General features: G+C 34.1%; 2 protein-coding genes and 1 long non-coding RNA gene across 10 annotated transcripts in view; 2 read left to right on the top strand and 1 right to left on the bottom strand.

Moving 5' to 3' along the window:
- Positions 1–7,481, top strand: part of LOC126924917 (apolipophorins) — a 46,199-nt gene extending 38,718 nt beyond the window's left edge. For all 4 annotated transcript variants that reach the window (XM_050739901.1, XM_050739904.1, XM_050739902.1 and 1 more), the window contains 11 exons: positions 60–301; positions 488–731; positions 1,040–1,276; positions 1,809–1,942; positions 2,722–2,879; positions 2,958–3,141; positions 3,613–3,751; positions 5,171–5,359; positions 5,800–6,045; positions 6,161–6,358; positions 6,801–7,481. In XM_050739901.1, the coding sequence (XP_050595858.1) occupies positions 60–301; positions 488–731; positions 1,040–1,276; positions 1,809–1,942; positions 2,722–2,879; positions 2,958–3,141; positions 3,613–3,751; positions 5,171–5,359; positions 5,800–6,045; positions 6,161–6,358; positions 6,801–6,833 (2,004 nt within the window). In that variant the 3' untranslated portion in view covers positions 6,834–7,481. The remainder of the gene's footprint in view (positions 1–59; positions 302–487; positions 732–1,039; positions 1,277–1,808; positions 1,943–2,721; positions 2,880–2,957; positions 3,142–3,612; positions 3,752–5,170; positions 5,360–5,799; positions 6,046–6,160; positions 6,359–6,800) is intronic.
- A 3,916-nt stretch (positions 7,482–11,397) lies between these two features.
- Positions 11,398–13,612, top strand: LOC126924984 (uncharacterized). Its single transcript, XR_007713766.1, has 2 exons — positions 11,398–12,428; positions 13,002–13,612. It is a non-coding gene; the product is annotated as an uncharacterized LOC126924984 (long non-coding RNA).
- The window catches only part of LOC126924934 (BTB/POZ domain-containing protein 7), a 29,746-nt gene continuing 21,124 nt past the window's right edge, over positions 13,204–21,825 (bottom strand). For all 5 annotated transcript variants that reach the window (XM_050739964.1, XM_050739962.1, XM_050739967.1 and 2 more), the window contains 2 exons: positions 17,426–17,638; positions 13,204–16,788 (listed from right to left, as the gene is read on the bottom strand). In XM_050739964.1, coding sequence (XP_050595921.1) covers positions 16,501–16,788; positions 17,426–17,638 — 501 coding nt within the window. In that variant the 3' untranslated portion in view covers positions 13,204–16,500. The remainder of the gene's footprint in view (positions 16,789–17,425; positions 17,639–21,825) is intronic.

Raw genomic sequence — 21,825 nt, 5'->3', positions numbered from 1 at the left:
CATTAAACCAATGAAAGTATTAATTTTGACAAATCAAAGAATTGACGAAATTGTTACAGGTCGACGAGGCGAACGAACTGAAGAAGATCTACTCGCAACTCTCGTCCGCGGTTCAATCAGTTCTGACTTTGTTGCAAAAACAGTGTTCGTGGGGCAACTTACTCTCCTTCGTTCAAGTCCAACCACTCGATTTCACTGTTTTGTCCAGGCTCCCAGGCATTTCCGCCATCCAATCCTCTGTTGTGAATCTTCTACGTAACAGAGAGCTACCGACTCCTTTGGATCTGTATCGCGCTTACAGGTAAATAACTTGATAAACGATCTTGTAAAACGTTTAAATGTCTCGCTCTATCCTTTTTATACCGTCCACATTGGAAGGATGGAAACAACGCTCATACTTGAGACTTAAAACTGCATTTTTTGACAACTGTAATTTAAAAATTTACGCAGACAAGTAGAATTACAGAAATTTTCGTTTGTCATTTAGGCCGACCGCTCATCTGAAAGATCTCATACCGCCCTTCAGCAAATCAGGAGTCGTCACTCATGGAGGACACTTCTTCACGTTTGATGGACGTCATTTAAGCTTGCCCGGTACCTGCACTTATGTTCTAGCACAAGATATGCAGGATGGAAATTTCTCTGTCATAGCAAACTTCAATGGAGGAAATCTGGTCAGCATCACGGTTACCGAGCTGAAAGAGAGCATCACCCTCAAGAGTAATGGAAACGTAAGTGAGAAAATTTTCTTCTGACAAATGATTCGTAATTTATGGTAATTTATGAAATCGTTTGCAAAAAGGAAAGTTGAGCGAAATTGCTTAAAAATATCTAAAATTAGGATCAAATTGTTATTAGCTAATAGCCTAAAATTCAAAGAGTTCCACTTTTATCCAGTTTCTTCTTAAGGTTAATTTTCTTCTTTTAATTTCCTTTTTGCGATCGATTGAGTTTATAGTCGAATCATATTAAAAGTATCAATTAATAATAAATCTGTATTATCTGTGACATTTGAATACGAACGTGACTGTTCATTCAGATTCTGGTGAATAACAAACCGGCCGAGTTCCCAACGAGCACGAAGAATCTACACGCTTACCTCTTCCCGCCATTCACCAACATCAAGTCCGATTATGGTGTCCGAGTTACATGCTCCAACAAATCACCTATGATTTGCGCCGTCCACGTTTCTGGCTTCTACCTGGGTAAACTTCGTGGAATCCTTGGTGATGGCAACAACGAACCATACGACGATTTTACTCTGCCCTCTGGAAAGGTATGTGTCTTGTATCACGAAGTCTCTATAGAGCTTCAGAGCTCGTGGAAATCGTACGGGCACCAAAGCTCACGTTCCAACCAGAGTATCGTTCGATCTTTAAAGGGTAACGCTTCCATTCGTGAGGTACATTCTCGAAAAGAGTTAACGAGATACGGATTTTTTCGCACTGCAATTACCGACGATTAGGCTACAAAATTTGTGTGAAAAAAACAATACGAAGGATACACTCTCGTCCATACATATAAGGATAATTATTAAAATTTAAGTAAATCTGAGAAATCATTAGGAAATTACTAGAATCTTTAAAAATGATTATCTAGTTTGAAACTAATTTTTAAGAATTATTATGTAGTTAGTATGTAAAGAATATATATTTATTTTAAATAGAACAATAATAATCTTATCCATTTAGGATAGGATAAAATTAGATTTCTCTTCATTTATATTTGTCTCGTGTTTGGATAATTAAATAATAGAAATAATTGTTCTATATATAATTCGAAAATACGAATCTTTTTTGTATTTTTAGATCACCGAAAGTGGATCAGAATTTGGAAACGCGTACAAGCTAAAGGGTGAATGCCCAGAAGCGACTGCAATGGACCACAAACACCATGCCCCAGTCTGTACCGACTACTTTTCTAGCTCCAATTCGCCTTTGAAGTACGTACACACTTTCTTTTTACATAAAAAAAGTTTATGCAAGCTCGTACTACTTCTATTATTTGCTAATTAGATACACAGTCTTCTTGAAGTAATAATATTTAACGAAACAACACAAACAACTTTCTCAGGGGTAAAACATAATAACTCTATTTTCTATTTACAAGTTCCATTTTAAAAATGAACATACTTCGTGTGTGTGAACACAATCCTATATCACATAACTTGACGTTTCTATTTAGTATTAAGACAAGATATGTATCTTCCTTAGTTCATCGAATCTTTCAAAAATATTGATCGTCATAAAATTAGTTATCTTGCTTTTTCACAAAAATCCTTTTAATCGCTTATATATTTGAACCTAACAAATTTGCATCAAGTTTCGGTGACGTTGCTCTCCTTTTTTATCATATGACATAAAAATAAAAAGTCTACTATATCTTTCCTCTATAGTTCAGTAACTTGACCTTGATTGTTAACATTAATTATCGTAATTTAACATTTCCCTTGCTATTATATCTAAAAACTCGTCTATACGTATTGAAAGATCGAACATAAAATTTTATACTTCTCCCACCGAGAAAATCAACGTTTCCTTCTAATTTAACAAATAATCCCAAATTTTTCATCCATATTATAAATCACTCGCATTTATACTTTTTTATTAGAATAATATGATATTATTGTAATATTTAATCGAATATTAAATATGAATTAATGAATATTAAATTGAATATTAATTTGAAGTTTTTCTAATATTTGATAAAATATGATTATAGATCTTGCTTCAATATCGTTAATCCAGTACTGTATCGCGAAGCTTGCGATCATGCGACCGCCGTTAATACACCAAACGGAGCTTGCATAATTGCCACAGCTTATCACTATGCTTGTTACGAGCAAGGCGTCATGAGCACTCAGGTTCCAGCGTCTTGTGGTGAGTTCCCTCTAAAACGTACCATTGACTCTAAACGTTCGAGATAAATGGAGCTAAATATTTTCTTCCTATTTTCAGTGACTTGCAAGGTAGGAGCAAACGAAATCGAGGTAGGCGACACGTTCAGCGTAATAGTTCCGAAGAAAGAGGCTGACGTTGTTTTCGTAGTCGAACAACAGACACCGAACGACAAAATCTACAAAGAGATGATTGTTCCTTTGATGTCCGAGGTCAGGGAGGAATTGAAACAACAAGGAATTACGTGAGTTGGATTTTCGATTTATCATCTGCATTTTTTCAAGTAATTTCACAGTTAAATAAATATAGAATATTGTAACAAGTTTAAAAACGATATAGCTACTTATAGTTAATTATGCAATAATAAGACTATAAAAGCAACACCGTGTAATGAAAATTACAAAATTGAAACTATACAAAAATTACCAAAGTTATATTATTCGATAAATATTAGACTGTTTTAGACAAAGGTTATTAAAAATATATATTGGATGCCGATATGTAATATAAAATCAAATTGTATTAACATGTATTTTGTCTTTGAAGTGTAAAAATATGCGTACTTAATAATGTCTCAAACAACTCAATCACAGTCTCAACTAAGGATTAAAAAGAAATTTAGAGAACACCCTTCTTGTCTTGTGTAGATTTCACTATATTTGACCGATTTTTTCCAGATTAATGTTTACCATTTTCCTTACAATTAATTTTACAGAGATGTGCACGTTGGACTTATTGGATTCAGCGAGAATATGAAATGGCCACAACACTACACGTTGAATGGCGAAACGAACATCGACGGTGAGGTGAAGAACATGAAATTCCACGAAAAGAAACCAACAGTTACTTGGCAGGTAATTCTACCTTCTTTAAGGCATTATATAGGGAAACAGTAACTTTTCTCGACACGATAAACGAAGATATTAGATAAACAAAGTTATTTGAAAAGTTCGTAACGGAACTTTAAGTGAAAGATTCGTAGCGTTGTCGGATAAAATGCTGCTGAACGCGTTGCTTGGAAAACTTGTAGCTAAGTTTAAAGCAATATTTCAAAAATTAGTAATTAAATGTGCCGTTCGATGATATCTATTATACATTAATTTAGAGCTCGAAGCTAGTCAATTTAAAACTTTATAATATCGTGAATATAACTTTTCATAGACACCAAATACACAACAAAATATCATTGACTATCAAAAAGGCTACGTTTTTTAAACGTTTCGAAGGAAATCGAATTATCCTTTCATTTACTCTACAAATGAACGCTTCGAAGCTCATTAAAGAAATATGTGACAGAAGTAGAGGCTGATGCAATGAACCGAACAGTAAAGATCATTCAAGAGTTCAATTACACTTCCGATCGACATAATGATCGTTTTTTTTTTATACGCCATTCACCGACATCATTAACTTTTTCTCTAGATGCGCGTGGAAATCACGTGGTCGGCGCCCCGCATGTTTATGCGATTCATTTTCAATAACAAGAAGTTGATTCACCGTTCAAAATTGATTTTCCTTGTTATGACTTAAAATTGGATACATCTACTAGCAGCTGCCTGAGTTATATAAAACATTATCGCTAAATCGATTGAAAAACAAGAAAATCTGCACGGATAAATACGACAGAAACCATTTGTGATAAATAGTAGATCGTTGCTCGATGAATATTCTGTCTAGTAAATGAAGTCGAAGTCTATTAAACACGTATTATGTACTATATTTCAATGTGCTCCGTTTGATGCAACATTTGAATGACGTATGAGCAATTTCAAAGCATATCGTTAACTATACAGCATATGTATAGAAGAATGGCATGTCTTAACAATCGTGAACTTTAAGATATGTACAAAAATTGACAGTAAAAGTAATTTGTTTTCTGGAACGAGGTTCCACATTATTTAGTCTTATTTCATTTAATAAAAATAGTATTGATAATTAGAATAGAATATATACATGTATGTAGTTAATTTTTGTAAATATCTTAAAATTGTTGATTTCTAAGACAATTTTCTACGTCTTTATAATAACAAGAACTGTCAAAATATAAAAACTACTCTAATTTCTTAATTAGCAGTTTCTTAGTTAGAGATCCTCAAAACTCAGAAACTGTTACCTAAATAATAAACGATAAACAACAACAATCAATTTTTATATATTCTTTCGTTTCTGGTTTCTTGTTCTTTGATACACGTTAGCACGATCCATAAAATGTCCCAACATTTTTGTAACTGGCGTGATTTATGTGTAGTAAAAAAGAAAATAACGATTTCTAGGAAGCAAAGACAGGCGATACGGAGAAGAAGCTTAATTATTTACGCCAGAAATTGGACGTCGAGCTGGGTACATTCAAGTTGACCGACGCTTACGAGACTGCGATTCGATATCCCTTCAGACCTGGTGCGGCCAAAGCCGTGGTCGCAGTGATCGCGAACCCTTGCGAGAAGAGTCCTTTCCCTATTTCGGTAAGCAAGACTTTCTATGACGTTAACTCCTAGTTTAACACGTGCGCTACATACATATAGTTGATGAATAGATAATTCATCATAAAATCGATCAGAAATTGAAAAATAATCCTCAATTATGATCATTAATCATTAGACTCTTTGCGAATAATTATGTAAATTTAAATTTCCTAATAATTAGATCGCGAATTTTTATGCGCTTATAAAAAATATGGAAGTACAATATTATACAAAATGTACATAATATGGCCTGGTACAAGTGCATTGCTTCCTATGATACTTTTTAAATAAAACAAATTTTCTACTTTTTTAATTATATTCTCGAAGATATGTATTTGCATAAATATCTGCTAATAATCGTCAAGATAAACGTACTTCGACTGTAGAATTTGATCGATTTGTGGAATTAAATAATATTTAAACCATGTTTTCTCTTTCAGTTGCAACATCTCAGGCTTTTGCTCGGTCACAAGATATATCGTGATTTGGGACTCACCTACTACCATGTGTCGTATCCTGAAGAGCTGTTCGTCTCGGGCAAACCTCTGAAGAATATCGTCGGATACGACCAAGACAGCGTGTACACGTTCGCTGACAGCAAGAAGAAGCCTCTTACCGGAAACACGGACATGAAGAGCAATCTCTCACCGGCGATCGACGACGTCTGCGCTGACTTCGCGGTATCCGTAAGTGTTCAACAAGTGATCCTCATCCATTATTACGAAGCTCGTGAGCGTTTCGAAAGACAGAAACACGTAGGAAGCTGAGTGAATCGAACATTTACCTGATATTATATTGCAGTCTGGTGGTGCAGCGTTCAGTTCTAACAACTTCTTGGATGCCAAACCGAACCAGAAGAAACAATTCGTCCAAGTAGCAGCGAGGAGGGTCGTCGATGGACTCGTTAATGTAGAACTCCAGAAAGATTGCTCGTGCAACTACCAGTATGGTGTGGTCGGTAGTCCTCAGTGCAAAATCGTAGGCCGCAAAGAAGTTCCGGTGAGGAAAGCGATTTTATGAAGTTCTATAAATAGAAAAACAGAAGTTATTTTTAACGTTAGTGTTTGTCCTTGCTTCTACTTTTTAATTTTTACGTTTCGACTTCGTTTTTAAACTTTTTTAGTAAGTGTAAGAAGTTTTTCACGCGCTTACTGCCACGCGAGTTTTATATATTTTGCCTTTAAAGCAACGATAGATCAAAATATATTACAAGATAACATTTAATTTTTGCAAAATGTTATATCGTATCCGTGCACCTTTACTCTGGTAAAGTAGTCTGTCATTCGTATTGTTCGAGTCATTTTTTAGTCGACGAAATGTATCATGTAGCCATATGATTTCTTTTTAAGGAATATTTTCGCTCTAATTTAATCCTTTTCCAATTTTCAGAGGTTTGAATGATCACGATAAATAGCTCAAACCGTATGTATTTGTATTTCAGAGACCCGCGAAGGGAGGAGCGAAGGCAGGTTAAGGCGAGATCTTCGCGCAGACTATCATTACTAATTAATTTAGGTGTATCGTGTTTGTTACTTTATTATAATACGACAGACGTATTTTCTATATTTGTAAACAAATGAAGATCGTTAGCGCTTCCCAGCGACAGGGAAGGCCATAATTATTACGTAATCCTTGTCGAGAACTGAGATTTCATTTTCCCTGCGTCGAAATCCGCTTCGACGAAAATTCGTCAGATGCCGATTGTCCCCTTTTTTTTCTTCCACTTTTATATTTTTTCGCAATTATCGTGTATATGTATATGTATATGTAGACGTTAAATATTTGTTCAACTTGTATCAGTCGCGACTTAGAGAATAAGTTTCTTACCCTGAGTAAATGCAGGTATTAATAAACGCAGGTATAAGTAACGGAATAATTATACGAAGAATAACGTGCGATACACTCGCGTCCATGTAATACATGGGACATCGATTCGATTCACAGTACAATTTGTACGGCTTACCTTTATTAAATTAAGATACCGATGCTGTACGACTCGAGGCTAATCTGAATTCAATACCGACCACCGTATTCCGTTTATCCGATACAAACGAAAACGATTTTACGTGCTAGATGATACTGTGGCTTATGGAGAAATATACATACATTGTTCTTATATGTATTATGATCGACACTTATTAATCCCTGTACATCGAAGTCTGCATTCCTGAGCCAACGTGCAAATAAAATTATTATAAATAAAATTACTATGAAAATAATATTGGTTATTATTTAATAAACAATCATTATTAAACTATTATGTATTAATTTCGAAGGGAAGTTCGTTTATGTATTGTATAATTTATTATCTATAAAGTCGAAATTTATTTTGTACAATATCGGCATAAATTACTAATTAAAATAATCGGGGTTATTTAAATACATATATTACGAAAGTTTTAGTCGAGACCAAACTGATCGTTTTTGTGATTAAAATACTGTTAATGTGAAAAATCGAAAGTTAAGTTCGCTAAAAACGAATTGGCCGAAAGCAACGATTTCGAAACAAAAAAATCCGATCCCGCTGATAGATAATCACGAGGAATCAGAGACAAAAACCTAAGATTGATCGTGTTCCACCGAAATTTATCGAATAAAACGTCGCATCGTTTGTCATTGATTTTATCTGTTGAATGCAACCCAGTTTCAAGTATAATTACCGTCACGCTTGCAACGTACAGAATCTTGTTTCGATAGTTCACGTACCTTTCCTTCGTATTTTTCTCTTTTCAAACTTCTCTCTAACCCGTAAACACGTAAAATTGCCATTCGACGACACAGCTGTATTTCAAACATAATGTAATATATCGAACATAACATTATTTATTAATTGCTCCATTGTGTGTTCGAAACTACCACTATTATCGTGGTATATCTAATTCAATTAATGTAAACGAATAAACGGAGCGTCTGTTTACAAGAAAACTATTTTATCTACTTTACCATCTTTGAATTAATACAATAACTTGAGTCAAGATGTTGCCACCTAAAATATTTTTCTTAATCAGCTAGCAACTTACTGCTGCTAACCCCTACTATAATATTGATCTCTCTTCTATAAAAATTTTAATCAAACGTTAGAAGCGCCAAGATTTTTAAAAGAAACCAATCTTCTTAAAAAATTATAAGGCACAAAATTATAATAAAAAATTTCAAAATATTTGGTTATATTTAGAAGCATCGTGCATTTAAGAGTTAATTTCAATGATCTTCTGATAAAAGATATCAAAATATTCTATTATATTTGCAAAACGCAACGACCAGTGGCTACGACTCTTTTTTTGGTATATTTACGCGATATAAGAGCTGTTTTAAATATCGCCCCTTCGCGGTAACGTTAATGCTACGCTAATGCTACGTCGCGATCACGTTAGTGAAGTGTGCAGACACACTATTTAAGTTTGTCGCGCGTGTAGTGTGTATCTGTGTTTGAAATCAAAATTCCTTGCCGGGTTAATGAGGGAGGTTTATCAGATAACCGAGAAACCGACGAACTGGTGTACTTATTTTTAAAATGTTTGCCTTAATCATTTGTAAATTGCTGTTTTATGGTCAGCGATGAGAAAATTTTGAAAATTTATAAGGAAGCCGCCGATAACGCGTTTCAGCCAGCAGAAAATAAACTAGCCGTGATCGATCATTAAAGTCACTAATCCTTCCTTTTTACACTTCTTAACGATGTTTTACACTAGATCTATTTATTCTTAGTACAGATAATTCTATCTTATTGAGGGTGTTCACGTTATTAGTTCACGAGGTTTCTTCTTTGTAAGTGATAGATTTACGAATATAATGAAAAAGGGCACAATTTTAATACCTTTTATCAAGATATTAAAAATTGTTGAATTTATATTTTTTATTACAAATTACATATGCCGATGATCCAAAGCAAAGATATTTTCCAATTTGCAATGGTCGTCGCGAAATAACAAGACACTGAAGCTTTCTAAATTATGAAATTTACTTTTCATGTCGAATAAAATGTAGATGACAATTGAATTATTTTTAGTTTAGTACGCGATGTATTCGTTTTTATAAATTTGAATCCTTTCAAAATTAACGAAGATTAAATTGCTTGCCCTAAATCACTTTGATCAAAGCAAACATGAAGCGCGCATTAAGAAAATATTCAGTGCCCTAACAGCGACAATGTAAGTACATCGTATGATAAGGCTTATCGTTGAATATACAGACATGCGCTAAATGCAAATTAAAATTGATTAGTAGAGCGTAACTTTGCTCAACGATTCAATTCGAGAAACCTTACGCTCGAGAAACCGTCGTGTAGCAAATCGAATTATTTGCAAATCTTCATTACATTTTTTCCAACTGTATCTTCCTCTTACATTAAAAAAGTCACTTTCTATAAGTTCAGAAACATTCATCTTACTTTTCCAAGATCCTCTGCAAATATACTTGTGCAAAAAATAACCGATTATCCCCTAACACAATCCTTAAAACCAATTTCTACCTAACTAATAATAAACTATGTTTCTCTCTTCTATTCAAAATCTTAATATCTTTCTATAAATGTAAAAATATCTATTTTAATAATTAATTGAATAATAAATAATCCTTAAAACTAACTCCTTAAAAAGCGTGAGCGATCAATTTCTAAAAAACAGTTCTGTATTCTTTCGAGAGCAAACCAAATTTGCAATAAATCTCGATTTAAAAAACCATCTACAAAATTCGATCTCCCCCCTTTTTTTTAAATATTTACGTAACGATAACGTCACTGATCGCAATCGACGCTTCGTTCCTAAAGCGAACTGATCTAATTTTGACTAAATCGATCGTAAAGAAATCGTACACATGAGAGAATATTACTTAACGACGAAGTAATCCAGAAATAACCATAAAAATCGAAGAAAAGGACCAACTGCCAATTATTCGATCCTTTTCATCATCGTTAAAAAAGGAATCAACTTGCTACATAGAGGCTTCTAGATGAAGCAAAGGAACAGAGATACGCATGGTATAATCTGCGGCGGACAAATCTACTTCGCTGACCTACTTGGCTGATGTGAGACTATTTAACCCTTTGACGACCACCTCTGTAACTCGCGCTGGCCGTCTCTTCTATATACAACGCCGACATTATGGATCTGCGAAACTATTTCTACGTCTATGCAGCTACGGACTGTAATTTTGCACCGCATAATTTTACGGCTGATACGCTGTTCGTGAAACTCGTTTGTACTAACTTTTCACATCACACATAAGTACTTATAGAGGATTGGTTGAGGATAGATAATATGAAATAGCGAGAGCGAGAGATTGCTGTCGCAACCTGTCAAATATATCTGGAATAACTTAAATAAATAAATAAATAAAAGTACAATCTGCCGATTGTACTTTTCATTTACTGTATTCATAATGATAGTGCATGTTCGTTCGCGGAAAACCCGACTCGTAGATATTGATCGATAATTCGTGTCACTTAGTATATATTGATTCACCCACGATCGCATCCGTTTATTTATACTGGTCGGGGGGGGGGGGGGGGGGGGGGGGTTGTCGAAAAATTTGAATTTGTCTAAGATGAGTTGCCCATAAAGGTAACTTTGTTTTATCTATTGATATGTTTCGAGCGTCAAGGCTATGCCCGTGTTCCGAGGCACAACAACAAAAACATGAGTCGTTCTCGATCGCTTTCGTCCTATGACTCATGTGCCGCTACATACTTATGTATAAACTCTAGGTTTCATATTTTTGTTATAACTTTTTAACGAAGTATTTACGTACTTTTTTTTCTACCTGACGTTCTAGCCTTATCGCTACCTATGTAGAACATGTCGGGGCAAAGTTTGTACACCGAACTGCGAAACATTCTGTATAAAATTTGCGTCGTATTTCTCGCGCTAAACAATTATAAGATAGAGATACGGGTGAACGATCAAAAGACTCGATAATCGACGTATAAACACGCGACATGTAAAAGAATTGTTTCTCTCTAATACCTTGATGAAATAATTCCATCGATGACTACGATATACAGAAAATTTTCTTCCTTCGAGTCTCGATTCTTACTCACTATTAAATTCTTTCGCCTTCTTACGTTCATCGGGCACCGTTGTTGCGTTCGCAATTAATTCCGCCCGCAGCAAGTGTCTTCGATGATTTCTCAGCCGCGTCTGAGTTACGTAAATTGAAATTTGCCTTTTAGAGCTACTTGTTCTATTTGCGATGCGCCGCGCGTGCCATATCGAGTTCCAGTGGAGAATGAAAAAAATATTGCGAAGAATCTCATTCACAACCACTGAAACTGGGATAAGATGATATGTAGGCAGTTTTTCATGTTCCGCAATAAAAGGTTGTGTCCGTGTATTTGGCGGACAAACGCTTAGGGAAACAATGGAACGGAAAGTAAAGTTATAAGGGAAATGTTCGAATAGCGAAGTGGAAGAATGATAGGAATGAAAATGATGTAATCGTGTTCGTGGTGGTAGAAATTGCGAGTGGGATTGACTTCGATTCGATAGTTAAATCATGTCATAAATTTCGAAAAAAATTATATGAAATTTATTCATAACCATTGAAATTAGATGATATATAGATAAGTTTCATGAATCGAAATGATGTAATGTAATGTTTTAATCGAAGCTATAAATAAAATTGACTTAGATTCGATAATTAAATTACGTCACAAATTTCGAAAAAGGTTAAACGAAATTTATACACAACCACTGAGGAACTAGAATAAGTCAACATGTATATAAATAGAACCGTGGCGAAAGAATAACAAATTATTACGCATGTACATCCGAACGTATTTATTCAACTCGGAACTGTGATTGAAATAGGCTTCAATATCACGGTTAAATCATACTACAGATTTTAAAAAGAAAAACTTGTAAATTCGTTTACAACCACTGAAAATGAGATAAACTGATATAGAACCGAAGAGCAAGAACAACATGAATTAGAATGATATGTAGTGTGTATTCGTGGAAACTGAATAGTAACTGTATTCGTATTAGCAGACAGTGTAGATTCGAAAAGATCGCGAGAGACTTTGGAAGAGATTTATGAACGCTGGAAATTATAGTTCTTATAGTTCTAGACGGTATGTAGACAATTTTTCATGTTACATGATAAGCTACCTGCGCGTGTTTGAAAAGCAAATTACTAGAAATCACTTTATGACCGCTAAGGTAAATTTGAAATATTTTCCTAAGCCTTTACATTCATTGTCAGCCGTTAATTTATTTGACTTCGAGTAATTTTAAACTCTTGGATAATATAAACCTATTAAAATATTTTTTACGCTTCATGTTTCTAGTAAAATTAAGATTCCTTTGATTGTTGCTCGATTTCAAAGGAGCAACAGTTGATGTAATATTACTTCTATAGATATGGTCTCGATGCTGTACAATAATTTCATCACGTTGTATGCGATATATATGGGTGATGTAATATTGTTTCTACATACAAGTAATTCATGATATTGAAATTTTCTAAACGGCATGATATTCAAATTTTCTGAATTTTATGTTTAGTCGTATCTTATGCACATAACGTTCCTATTTGTAATTATAATTAACATCATGATAACGTGTAATTACTTCCTTTGACGTCATTTTCCATTAAATATCCACTTGAAGAAAAGTTATTTTAATGCAGAAAATTCGGATTCAAGGAACTGGACCAAATTCAACGAAACTGAAAGAAAACAATGAAATGTGGGAGGTAAAATTACAAGGAAGGAGTTATTATAACGAAGGAATTAAAGAAGAGCAACGATGTGAATTAAAATGGCATATATACAGTATGTAATGTGAATTTTGATCGAAACCATGCGTGAAATTGGTGTGGATCGAAATATTAAAGAACGCCAAAAATTTCGAGAAAATGGGTTTATAATTTATAAATTAAAATACCATATACAAAGCTTCAAGTCTTCGCTACGGAATGAAAAATTGGTAAAAGACAAAATAACAACGGTATAAACAAAAAGAAATTCGAGTAAGAACAGTGGAAATAACTAGCTACAAAAGTACGCATCATTCAGTGAAATAGACGTGAACAATGACGAGTGAACCACAAATCAATCTTGTCGATTTCGTATAGAATAAAACTCATTTCTTATTCGAGAAAATCCACGTCGATGTTACGTAATAGTCTCACCAATTTAACGAGAAAGAAATAATTTCCTTACGGTATTGTGAAAGGCAGTCTCGCCATTGCACGTCCTCAATATCCACTATATTCTCTGCTTGGATTTTAACAAAAAAAAAGGAAAAGAAAGAACGAAGATTTACAACTTCAGCTCAATCTGCGAATAATCATGTAAAATAACGGAGGCGCAGGTTTTCTTTCGTAATGAACATCCTTTTATTTCTGTCTTGTTGCTTTCATGACAAGAAACGAAAGAAACTATGGAATTATCGTTGTACGAAAACAAGGGTCGACGTTTTTCGGCTACCATCTGAACACGATATGTTCGAAATATTGTACAGCGAACGAACAATACGAAACTTTAAGGTTTCGTAACTTTAACAACGGGAAGAATCGACGAAAAAACCGTTTAGAGATCTACGCGCACCTCTCCAAACGCAAAAATCAGTCGATTACGCTCCGACTGGACGTAAAAAATAATAATTTAATGATACGCTGCTCGAAGATAAAGTGCATCTACTAATATTTAAATAATTTTTATTGAATATCATAGGTAATATGAATTAGCAAAGGTCATACCCCACAGCGGCATTTCAATTTAAATAAAGAACAATGACTGTTCAGAAACACTGATCATATATACCTGCACGTTCCGTGTGACCTTCATTCTCTTTCTCTTCCACTCCACCATGATAACATTCTCTCTCTCTCTCTCTCTCTTGAAATTCTTCATTTGTCAATTTCTCTATATCTCTCGTCCTTTCTCAGAACTCATTCTTTCTTCTCTCATACATTCTATCGCTTTTTCTTTTCTTCGACAATTCACTCATTCATTCTCGCAACATCGGCGACATAATCGTCTAATTAACACTTTAAATGGTACTTAGAGAGCTCGCGCATTTGTGTACCTAACACATAGTCACACGCAATTTGTATCCACACATGTACATATACACGGTGCCCGTATGTACATGAACCACAGCTGCATCTGCATTTCGCACGCGTCTGCACCTAGAAGTTACATTTATTATTACATGATTGTACCTAACAAGCATGAACTTTCCACGATCGAATTGTCTCCCGAATCCGGCTTACAATTATAAATATATATATATTTATATCTATATTTATATTTATATATATACAGAACGTTTTAGGGTTTAACAGTTGAACTTTAATCAAACACAAAATATTATATAAACGTAAGTCGTTTAAAGCTTTGTTAAAATGCAATTTAAGGTATTAACAGCTAATGGTTACATCGATCGTAAATTTATGCTTATGTTGTATCATATTTAGTAATCGTAAGTCCATTACTGTTCCCTTCATATATCGTATAAAAGTTGCAGGAAAAATATATGATAAGTACAATATTTTTGATTTTCTAATTCTCATATTATTTAATGGATAAAAGAGTGTACTTTGATATAATATAGTTAAAAGCAGGAACAAACTGTTCAATTCAAATATACTGACCTTTTAGCAATAAGTGATAAATACATGAAGTTTTATGGAAAATTCAACATTTAAAATATGGATATTTTTTTTTATAAATATTTTTTTTAGGAAACCCAAGAACCGATAGGTAAACCAGATATTGGATTTTAAAATCGAACTCATATGAAAAACAACAGGTGTAATATATCGTATCATTCTTCCATGACCTTCATTTATCGTAACTTTTTAATAAAACTTTAAATGACCTATATTTATATAACATTTTTTGCTTACTGACATCATAAGATACGTCGACACAGTTGTTAAACCCTGAGATATTCTGCATAAGTATCCTGGAAATCAAGGGGTCCTCTACGTTCGTTAAGCTGCGCTTAAATAAACCAGTACGTACAATAGTATTCTTCTTCGTCGTATCAGTAAATTTGTACCCGCAAGAAAGAAGTTTTATTTCATCAACGCGCAGCACGCTTAATCTTCGCCGCGATATGAACCACAAGAAGTACGTCTTCGTGTATCACAGAAGCCTCGGCAGGCGCCCTACCAATATCGATCGTTTCAACGAATCAATCGTTGACCTCAAATGATTTCGTATATCGTGAATACTCGCGACGCGAGACATGCACGAAGTGTCCACCTTTTAGGCGCCCTTTTACAAAGTAATTAAAAACTAACACCTCGTGCAGCGGACGGGCCCCATTCGCGTTCGCCGAAGTATAAAATACTTCTAGGATTTGAACTTCTTTAGCGGAGAAAAAGGCCCTGAGATTGGTGTCGAAGATTGGAATGAAATTTGGACGAATCGCCTTAGAATAGCCATTTTAATACGTATTTTGCACGACTGTGTAGGATGCTTGGATAATTTTCCAGTTACAGCGTCTCCTCGAGCATTCGAAGACTTACTGACCTAACATCGCGGTATCCGAATATTGTATTAACATATTATTATATGTTGTTAGTATTAATAGATAATAGTGTTAACCGAGGAGCTCATAACAAAATGATCTGTGTAAAAAATTTTTTACTTTTCAAACACGTTCTAATAATCAAATGTTAGATTTACCATCGAACGAAAATTTACCGACACTTACGATTATATGATATAACAAATATTTCGTTTAGAAGAATTGAAACGTATTAAACGCAACAAAAAATTGCTCAAGTATCTTATCACTCTGAAGAGAGACAAACACGAACAAGGATCATCTTTTATACGAGCCTTCGATTCGTAATGTTCTCGTTTAACGAGATCAAGTGCCTCGAAGTGCCAGGTACACAAATTAATAATTCTAAACGTCTACAACTATATTTCTCAGAAGCGTCCTATACGGTCGCAGACAACAGCAATATTTAATCAAAATATCCAACCTTTAAATTCATCTAATTTCATTTGAACCCTCGCGAGACCAACCAAGAGATATTTCTTTTGCTAGTCTAACTTCTGAGAAAACAAACTCGGCAGTACATGAAGAGTACACCTAGTGATTCCATTTCGTTCGTCGAAACGAACGACCCGATTAAGGGTGGTTATAGTTGCCATACAGTCCTCTTATCTCGTAGAAATCTTAAATAAATCTTGGTAAGGCAGTGCCAGCTCGGTGGTACATGTACGGAGGAGGAGGCGGGCCAGTGTAGTGCCTCTGATGGGGATGAGGAAGCGATGATCTGTGGGAGCCCATCGTTCCATTCGATGGCGAAACGTGCTGCAGAAGATGAGAAGCTCCATCCCCTAGGTCCAGCTCCAATTCTTGCTCCTCGATCAGCTGCAATGCTCCGAAAGAGGCTGTCGCCATCGCCACATCCGGCATCACACCCGACAGTTGTCCATCGCTACACGAATTGTTCTCTTGTTGCTGAAGCGAGATGGAAAGATAGAGATTGATTTTACAGATGTGTAATATTTCCATTTGAGAGGAATTTGAAATTTCGAATTTTTATTTAATTTAATTTAATTTAATTTAATTTAACAATAGAACTATCGAAGTATTTAATGGTATTTTTAAAGTAATTGAAATGGCGGAACGTTGACTCGTGATTTTTTATAGAATTTGAAATTTTTTTAAATTGAATTTTTTTTAGAATTGAAGCTATCAAAGTGGTCGAAATACTAGATTTTTCATCGAATTTATCATGATAATTTGGAAGTTTTTAATTTAACATTGGAACTATCGAGATAGTCAAAATAGCCAATGTGAGATTTTTCATGTACTTCAAAATTTATTAAATCTTTTTCTTTAGAGAAAGAAGCGATAAAAATGATCGATTAATTCTCATAGCAATTTCCTAGTTTTATAAGAGAAACTAAAAGATGCAACCTAAATAGAAATTTATTCCACCTACTAAATATCACGAGCGTTTTACATGTACCCATATTTTATATATCTCTATATATTATGGGTATTCTAACAATTTCCCATAAATGCATAAACATACGCAGTGTAACGAAGTACATATAAATGTTGTTATTCCTGACTAATAGTATCTGCTTACCTCCGCAAGACGTCTACAGCTTTCACCCTCGGTGACAATGGCTGGAAGCTCGTGTCTGTGGCTACAAGAAGAGGCTGGCCGCGGGAATGTCATGTTTCTTCCGTAGCACAATGGTGGAATTGTTCTTGTGTTAATCCCCATGCCAGGCGAATCCATGTCTTCGATATCAGTTAGCCTCTCGTTTTGCTCCTTCGCATTATATGCGGCTGTATTCTGGAAACAAGGCATGACAAAACTACAAAACTCCTATAATAAACGTAACACCTAATCGAGAACTATTTAGCACCTTGTTAAGTTGAGTTACTTCATTGTTAGTACATTGCGAACGGTCATGTTTCGTGTTTGACAGATCGAACGTTGAGGCCGGAAATTTCAATGAGTTGAACGCAATGCACGTCACACCACACGATTGTCGTCGCATATCTTTACTACTGTGTCGTTATTATAGTTATATATAGTTTTAAATTACAGCTATGCGGTAGAATTGAAACTAGTAGCGAACCATCGAGAACGTGTCCCTCTAACAAGAGAACAAGTGGAAAGTTGCCTGAAGACCAAAAGTCTGTTTAATTTGTAAACCGTAGCAGCGAGGCTTAACAAACTTCCTAACTAGAACCTTGAACGTAGGAAAGCTTACACCTAGTGACATTCATTAACTACCGAAATCCAAGGTATTTAGGCGCGCGGGTTTGCCCAAAATCCCGTGACTTAAAAGCTTCTCTAAAGTCTGACGTCAAACGACGAGTACAAAGTTATTAGATCACTTAGTAAGTTTTGCCCTTTTTATTTCATTAAGAATTTTAAATTACAGCAAATCATCAGGGGTTCGATCATCGATAATATCTTCTCTTGTTAGCCACTTATGAACAAATTTTTTCTTATTATGACACACCAAGAATCATTTTGAATCGATAGAATAAATTTAAAAAATGTCTTTGTTGCTGATCGCAACGAGGAATTAAATAAATGTTTTGGCAAAATTTAATTTAAAATTAAATTTATCTCACCTTAATCACTCGAAAATATTTAATAATGTGAGTCAGTATATCATAACGGTGAGCGCATCAACGGTCATCCTCCCGTGCTCCTCGCTCAGAGTGTAATCCGCGCTTCCTCTAATGCGTATCATTCGAATTTAATCTTTATCGAAGTTAGAGGATGGGGATACCATCAATGAACGTCGAAAAGAGGGAGAATAGGGGTCAAAGTCAAACGGTAACGAAGCTTAGCTCAGTTGTCACGACATCGCTGTACCAGACGGCCGCATTCAGCCGTTTCTGCAATTACCTGTCAACTCTTTCGGCGCTGCAACAGGTATTTTACTTGTTCGTAAATAAAGGAAAAACCCTTATCTGTCAGTGATAACGTTTTGATAAGGAAAGATTCAGACCGTTTCATTCAGTGTTGTTCGGTTTAGCTACGTCAACGAGGAATTTAGAAACTGGGTCGAGCTTCGAGCTGTTACGTATCCCAGCTTTGAGCATAATATGCCAAAAATATTTCTTTGTTTTCTTTTTTGCTAGAGTTTGACGATATCTGTAGAATGTCTGGTGAGTTTGGTTGAGTGTCTAAGATTTGGTGCAAGATTGCTGAAAATCGTTGTTTCGATTTCTAAGATTTTATGCAAGTTTCTGGCTTTTTGCGATTAGCATTTCGATTGATTACAAGAAAAGGCAATTATAATTTATCACGGTTGAAGCCTGATGACTAATTATAATTGCAATAAAAAGATTATTTAATCACAATGTTATGGAACGCATATACGCCTAACAAGATACAATGACACAGCGATAAGTTGTTAATACTGTAGACGATTAAAGGTTATTTGGATTTCGAAGATTTTGTTGAAGATCTTAGAAATTCTTTCAAACACATACAAGGCACAAGGTTCTAAAAATTGTTAGGGTTCCTAAGATTTTGATGATAAGATTGTCTTCCTACGCAACTCGCAAGTCTTATTTATTTATTTTTTTTTTTTTTTTTATTTTAGTTGATGTGCAGAATCGAGATTCGACGAAAATTCTAAATTCATCATCGTCCAACAACATTATATCGTAACATACACTCGTCGCATTTTTCCGTAAGTATAAAATACCTATATAGAAACAAGATGATAATATAATAAATAATTATATGTGTAATTGTCAAATTTTAAGATTTATTAAACTGAATCATCTTACAAAAACTTCCAAGTTTGAATGTCACAATTTCAATATTTAATATTTCTTCAAAGCTTCAAATTTCCAAGATTTCTAGAACATTGGAGATTGTCATGCCAAAACTCTAAACTCTAAAACTCCCAAAGTTCCGCTTGATACATCGAACGATCGATGCAACGCGATCACCGATCGGTCGTGCAGTCAGTTGTCTGACCGCGATTGCGTAATTGCAAAACTGACTGACAAGAAGACTTGCTGACTTGCCTATGCAAGTGATCGATTGGAAAACTATTGGAGTTATATTAGGAACATTGCTGCTTTTTCGTGTGCGAAAAAACGATGCCACCTTGTCAGAACTTATGAGACTTCGTTACTTTAATAAATTTACATGCGATGCACGCTGATTAAGCATATTTTAAATGCGCGTAATGTTTCCTGCTTAATATTTGCAAATTCTCAAGATCGATCTTTTGTTGAAATACTAAATATTATTAAGATATTATCATTTGAATGTCTTTGAAAATTACTTTTATTCTTCAAATGCGAACAATTTTATTTTATTTTATTTTATGAACATAAATATTCATTATATTCTTTGTTCTTTATTTATTATTGAATTACGAGTGTTCTAAACCTCGTTTCACTAGAATTCATTATAGTCACACAGAATTGTGATTTTATATAAGTATGCAATATACATATAGATATACAGATATGCTATGTATACAGATGAAAAATACAAATGAAAAATAAATGAAAAATACAATTTGAATTTATATAAATAATAATAAATAATAAATATATAGTACTATCACTTTATTTTAGCATATTTAATATATCCAGAAAACTATTCATAGATTTTATTATTACAAGTCTTGCGGTAGTATTTATTTAATTTAGTAAAAGATTTACATTGATAATAACGCCTTGATTCTTCCTTTGGAAAACATTTCTACATTTTCTAACAATATTTCGTATTATCTAATAACATCATTAAATAGTGATATTGCAACGAATGACACTATTGCCTCATTTCACATACACAAATGTACATATTTAAATAGCAGATTATCTTTACTTTACTATAATTTTTCTACTGAATCTCAATGTGAGCAATTATCCAATGAATAATTCAATCATCCACAGCGTATAGTATAACATTTACCTCTTCATTTTTTAATTTTTATTTTTTCTACATGATACATAAATAATAAATAATAAATCGTGCATACTTTATTATAACACTTCTGTGAAATTTATTCCTAATAGAAAATTTGATTAGCGGATATTTTCTTCAAAAATTTGTTTAAATTGTAAAGGACCGATATAGATGGTACACAATCTTCGCTTCGTTAAAGTATCGTTGAAGGCAGTGAGTTGACCCGAAGAGTTAAGGAAACTCAAGAATGAATCTAATTAAACCGTATAATGTTTTCGTCTCGTTTAGATATGGTCTGGAAGTCGTAAGCCTCAAATGTTAAGAGACAAGTAAATAACATAATGTTTCTCTTCTTCGTTAAGAACTCCTTAAAAACTATGAAACTACCCCAAATGTCAAGGTAACCGGTAAAACTGTCTCGTACAAACAGAGTAGCATGATCAATCGTCACCAGGTTTCTAAGTTTAAATTAGGTTTTAATAACATTAATTATTATCCGACCAATGTAACGGAAGTGAGAAATAGATAAATAAAACAAAATAATAAACAGATAGATAGAAAAATAAATCAAAACAGAAAAATAAATTGTCAACAGATTGCAAATGATGAATAAAAGTAATAATAGAGGGGAGAGAAAATGAATCGATCGGATAGTAAATAGATCGGATAATAAAAAAGTATCGTAATTTTACTGGCCGACACTTTCTCTCGGTCAAATATCTTTATAATTAGAGAACTGCTGCAGAAAGGAAGTCAGTGAGTCACTTTTTACGTTCATTCAACGAAGTGTAAGGAACGGAACGCTTTTCTCCTATTACAATTTCGTCGGAGCTACCAAAGATGTTTTGTTCTCGCTCATTTTATATTAAATTGATATATATAAAATGTTATTTTTTCAAATAAAACTTTGACTAATTTAACGTAAGTAACAACTGGTTACTTGTGAAGTTTCATACAGTATTTGATAAAAGCGATGTTCGTATAAATTTTATGTATCTTTCTTAATGAGAAACTGGTTTACACTAGTTTCATTAGAAGCTAAAATACGAAAATTCTTCGAATCGAGCTTCTATAATTTCTTT

Source organism: Bombus affinis, chromosome 15 (genome assembly GCF_024516045.1).
Source record: "Bombus affinis isolate iyBomAffi1 chromosome 15, iyBomAffi1.2, whole genome shotgun sequence".
NCBI classification, from domain to species: Eukaryota; Metazoa; Arthropoda; class Insecta; order Hymenoptera; family Apidae; genus Bombus; species Bombus affinis.
Note: the sequence above shows the minus strand (reverse complement) of the source record. Positions and strands in the feature narration are given on the sequence as shown.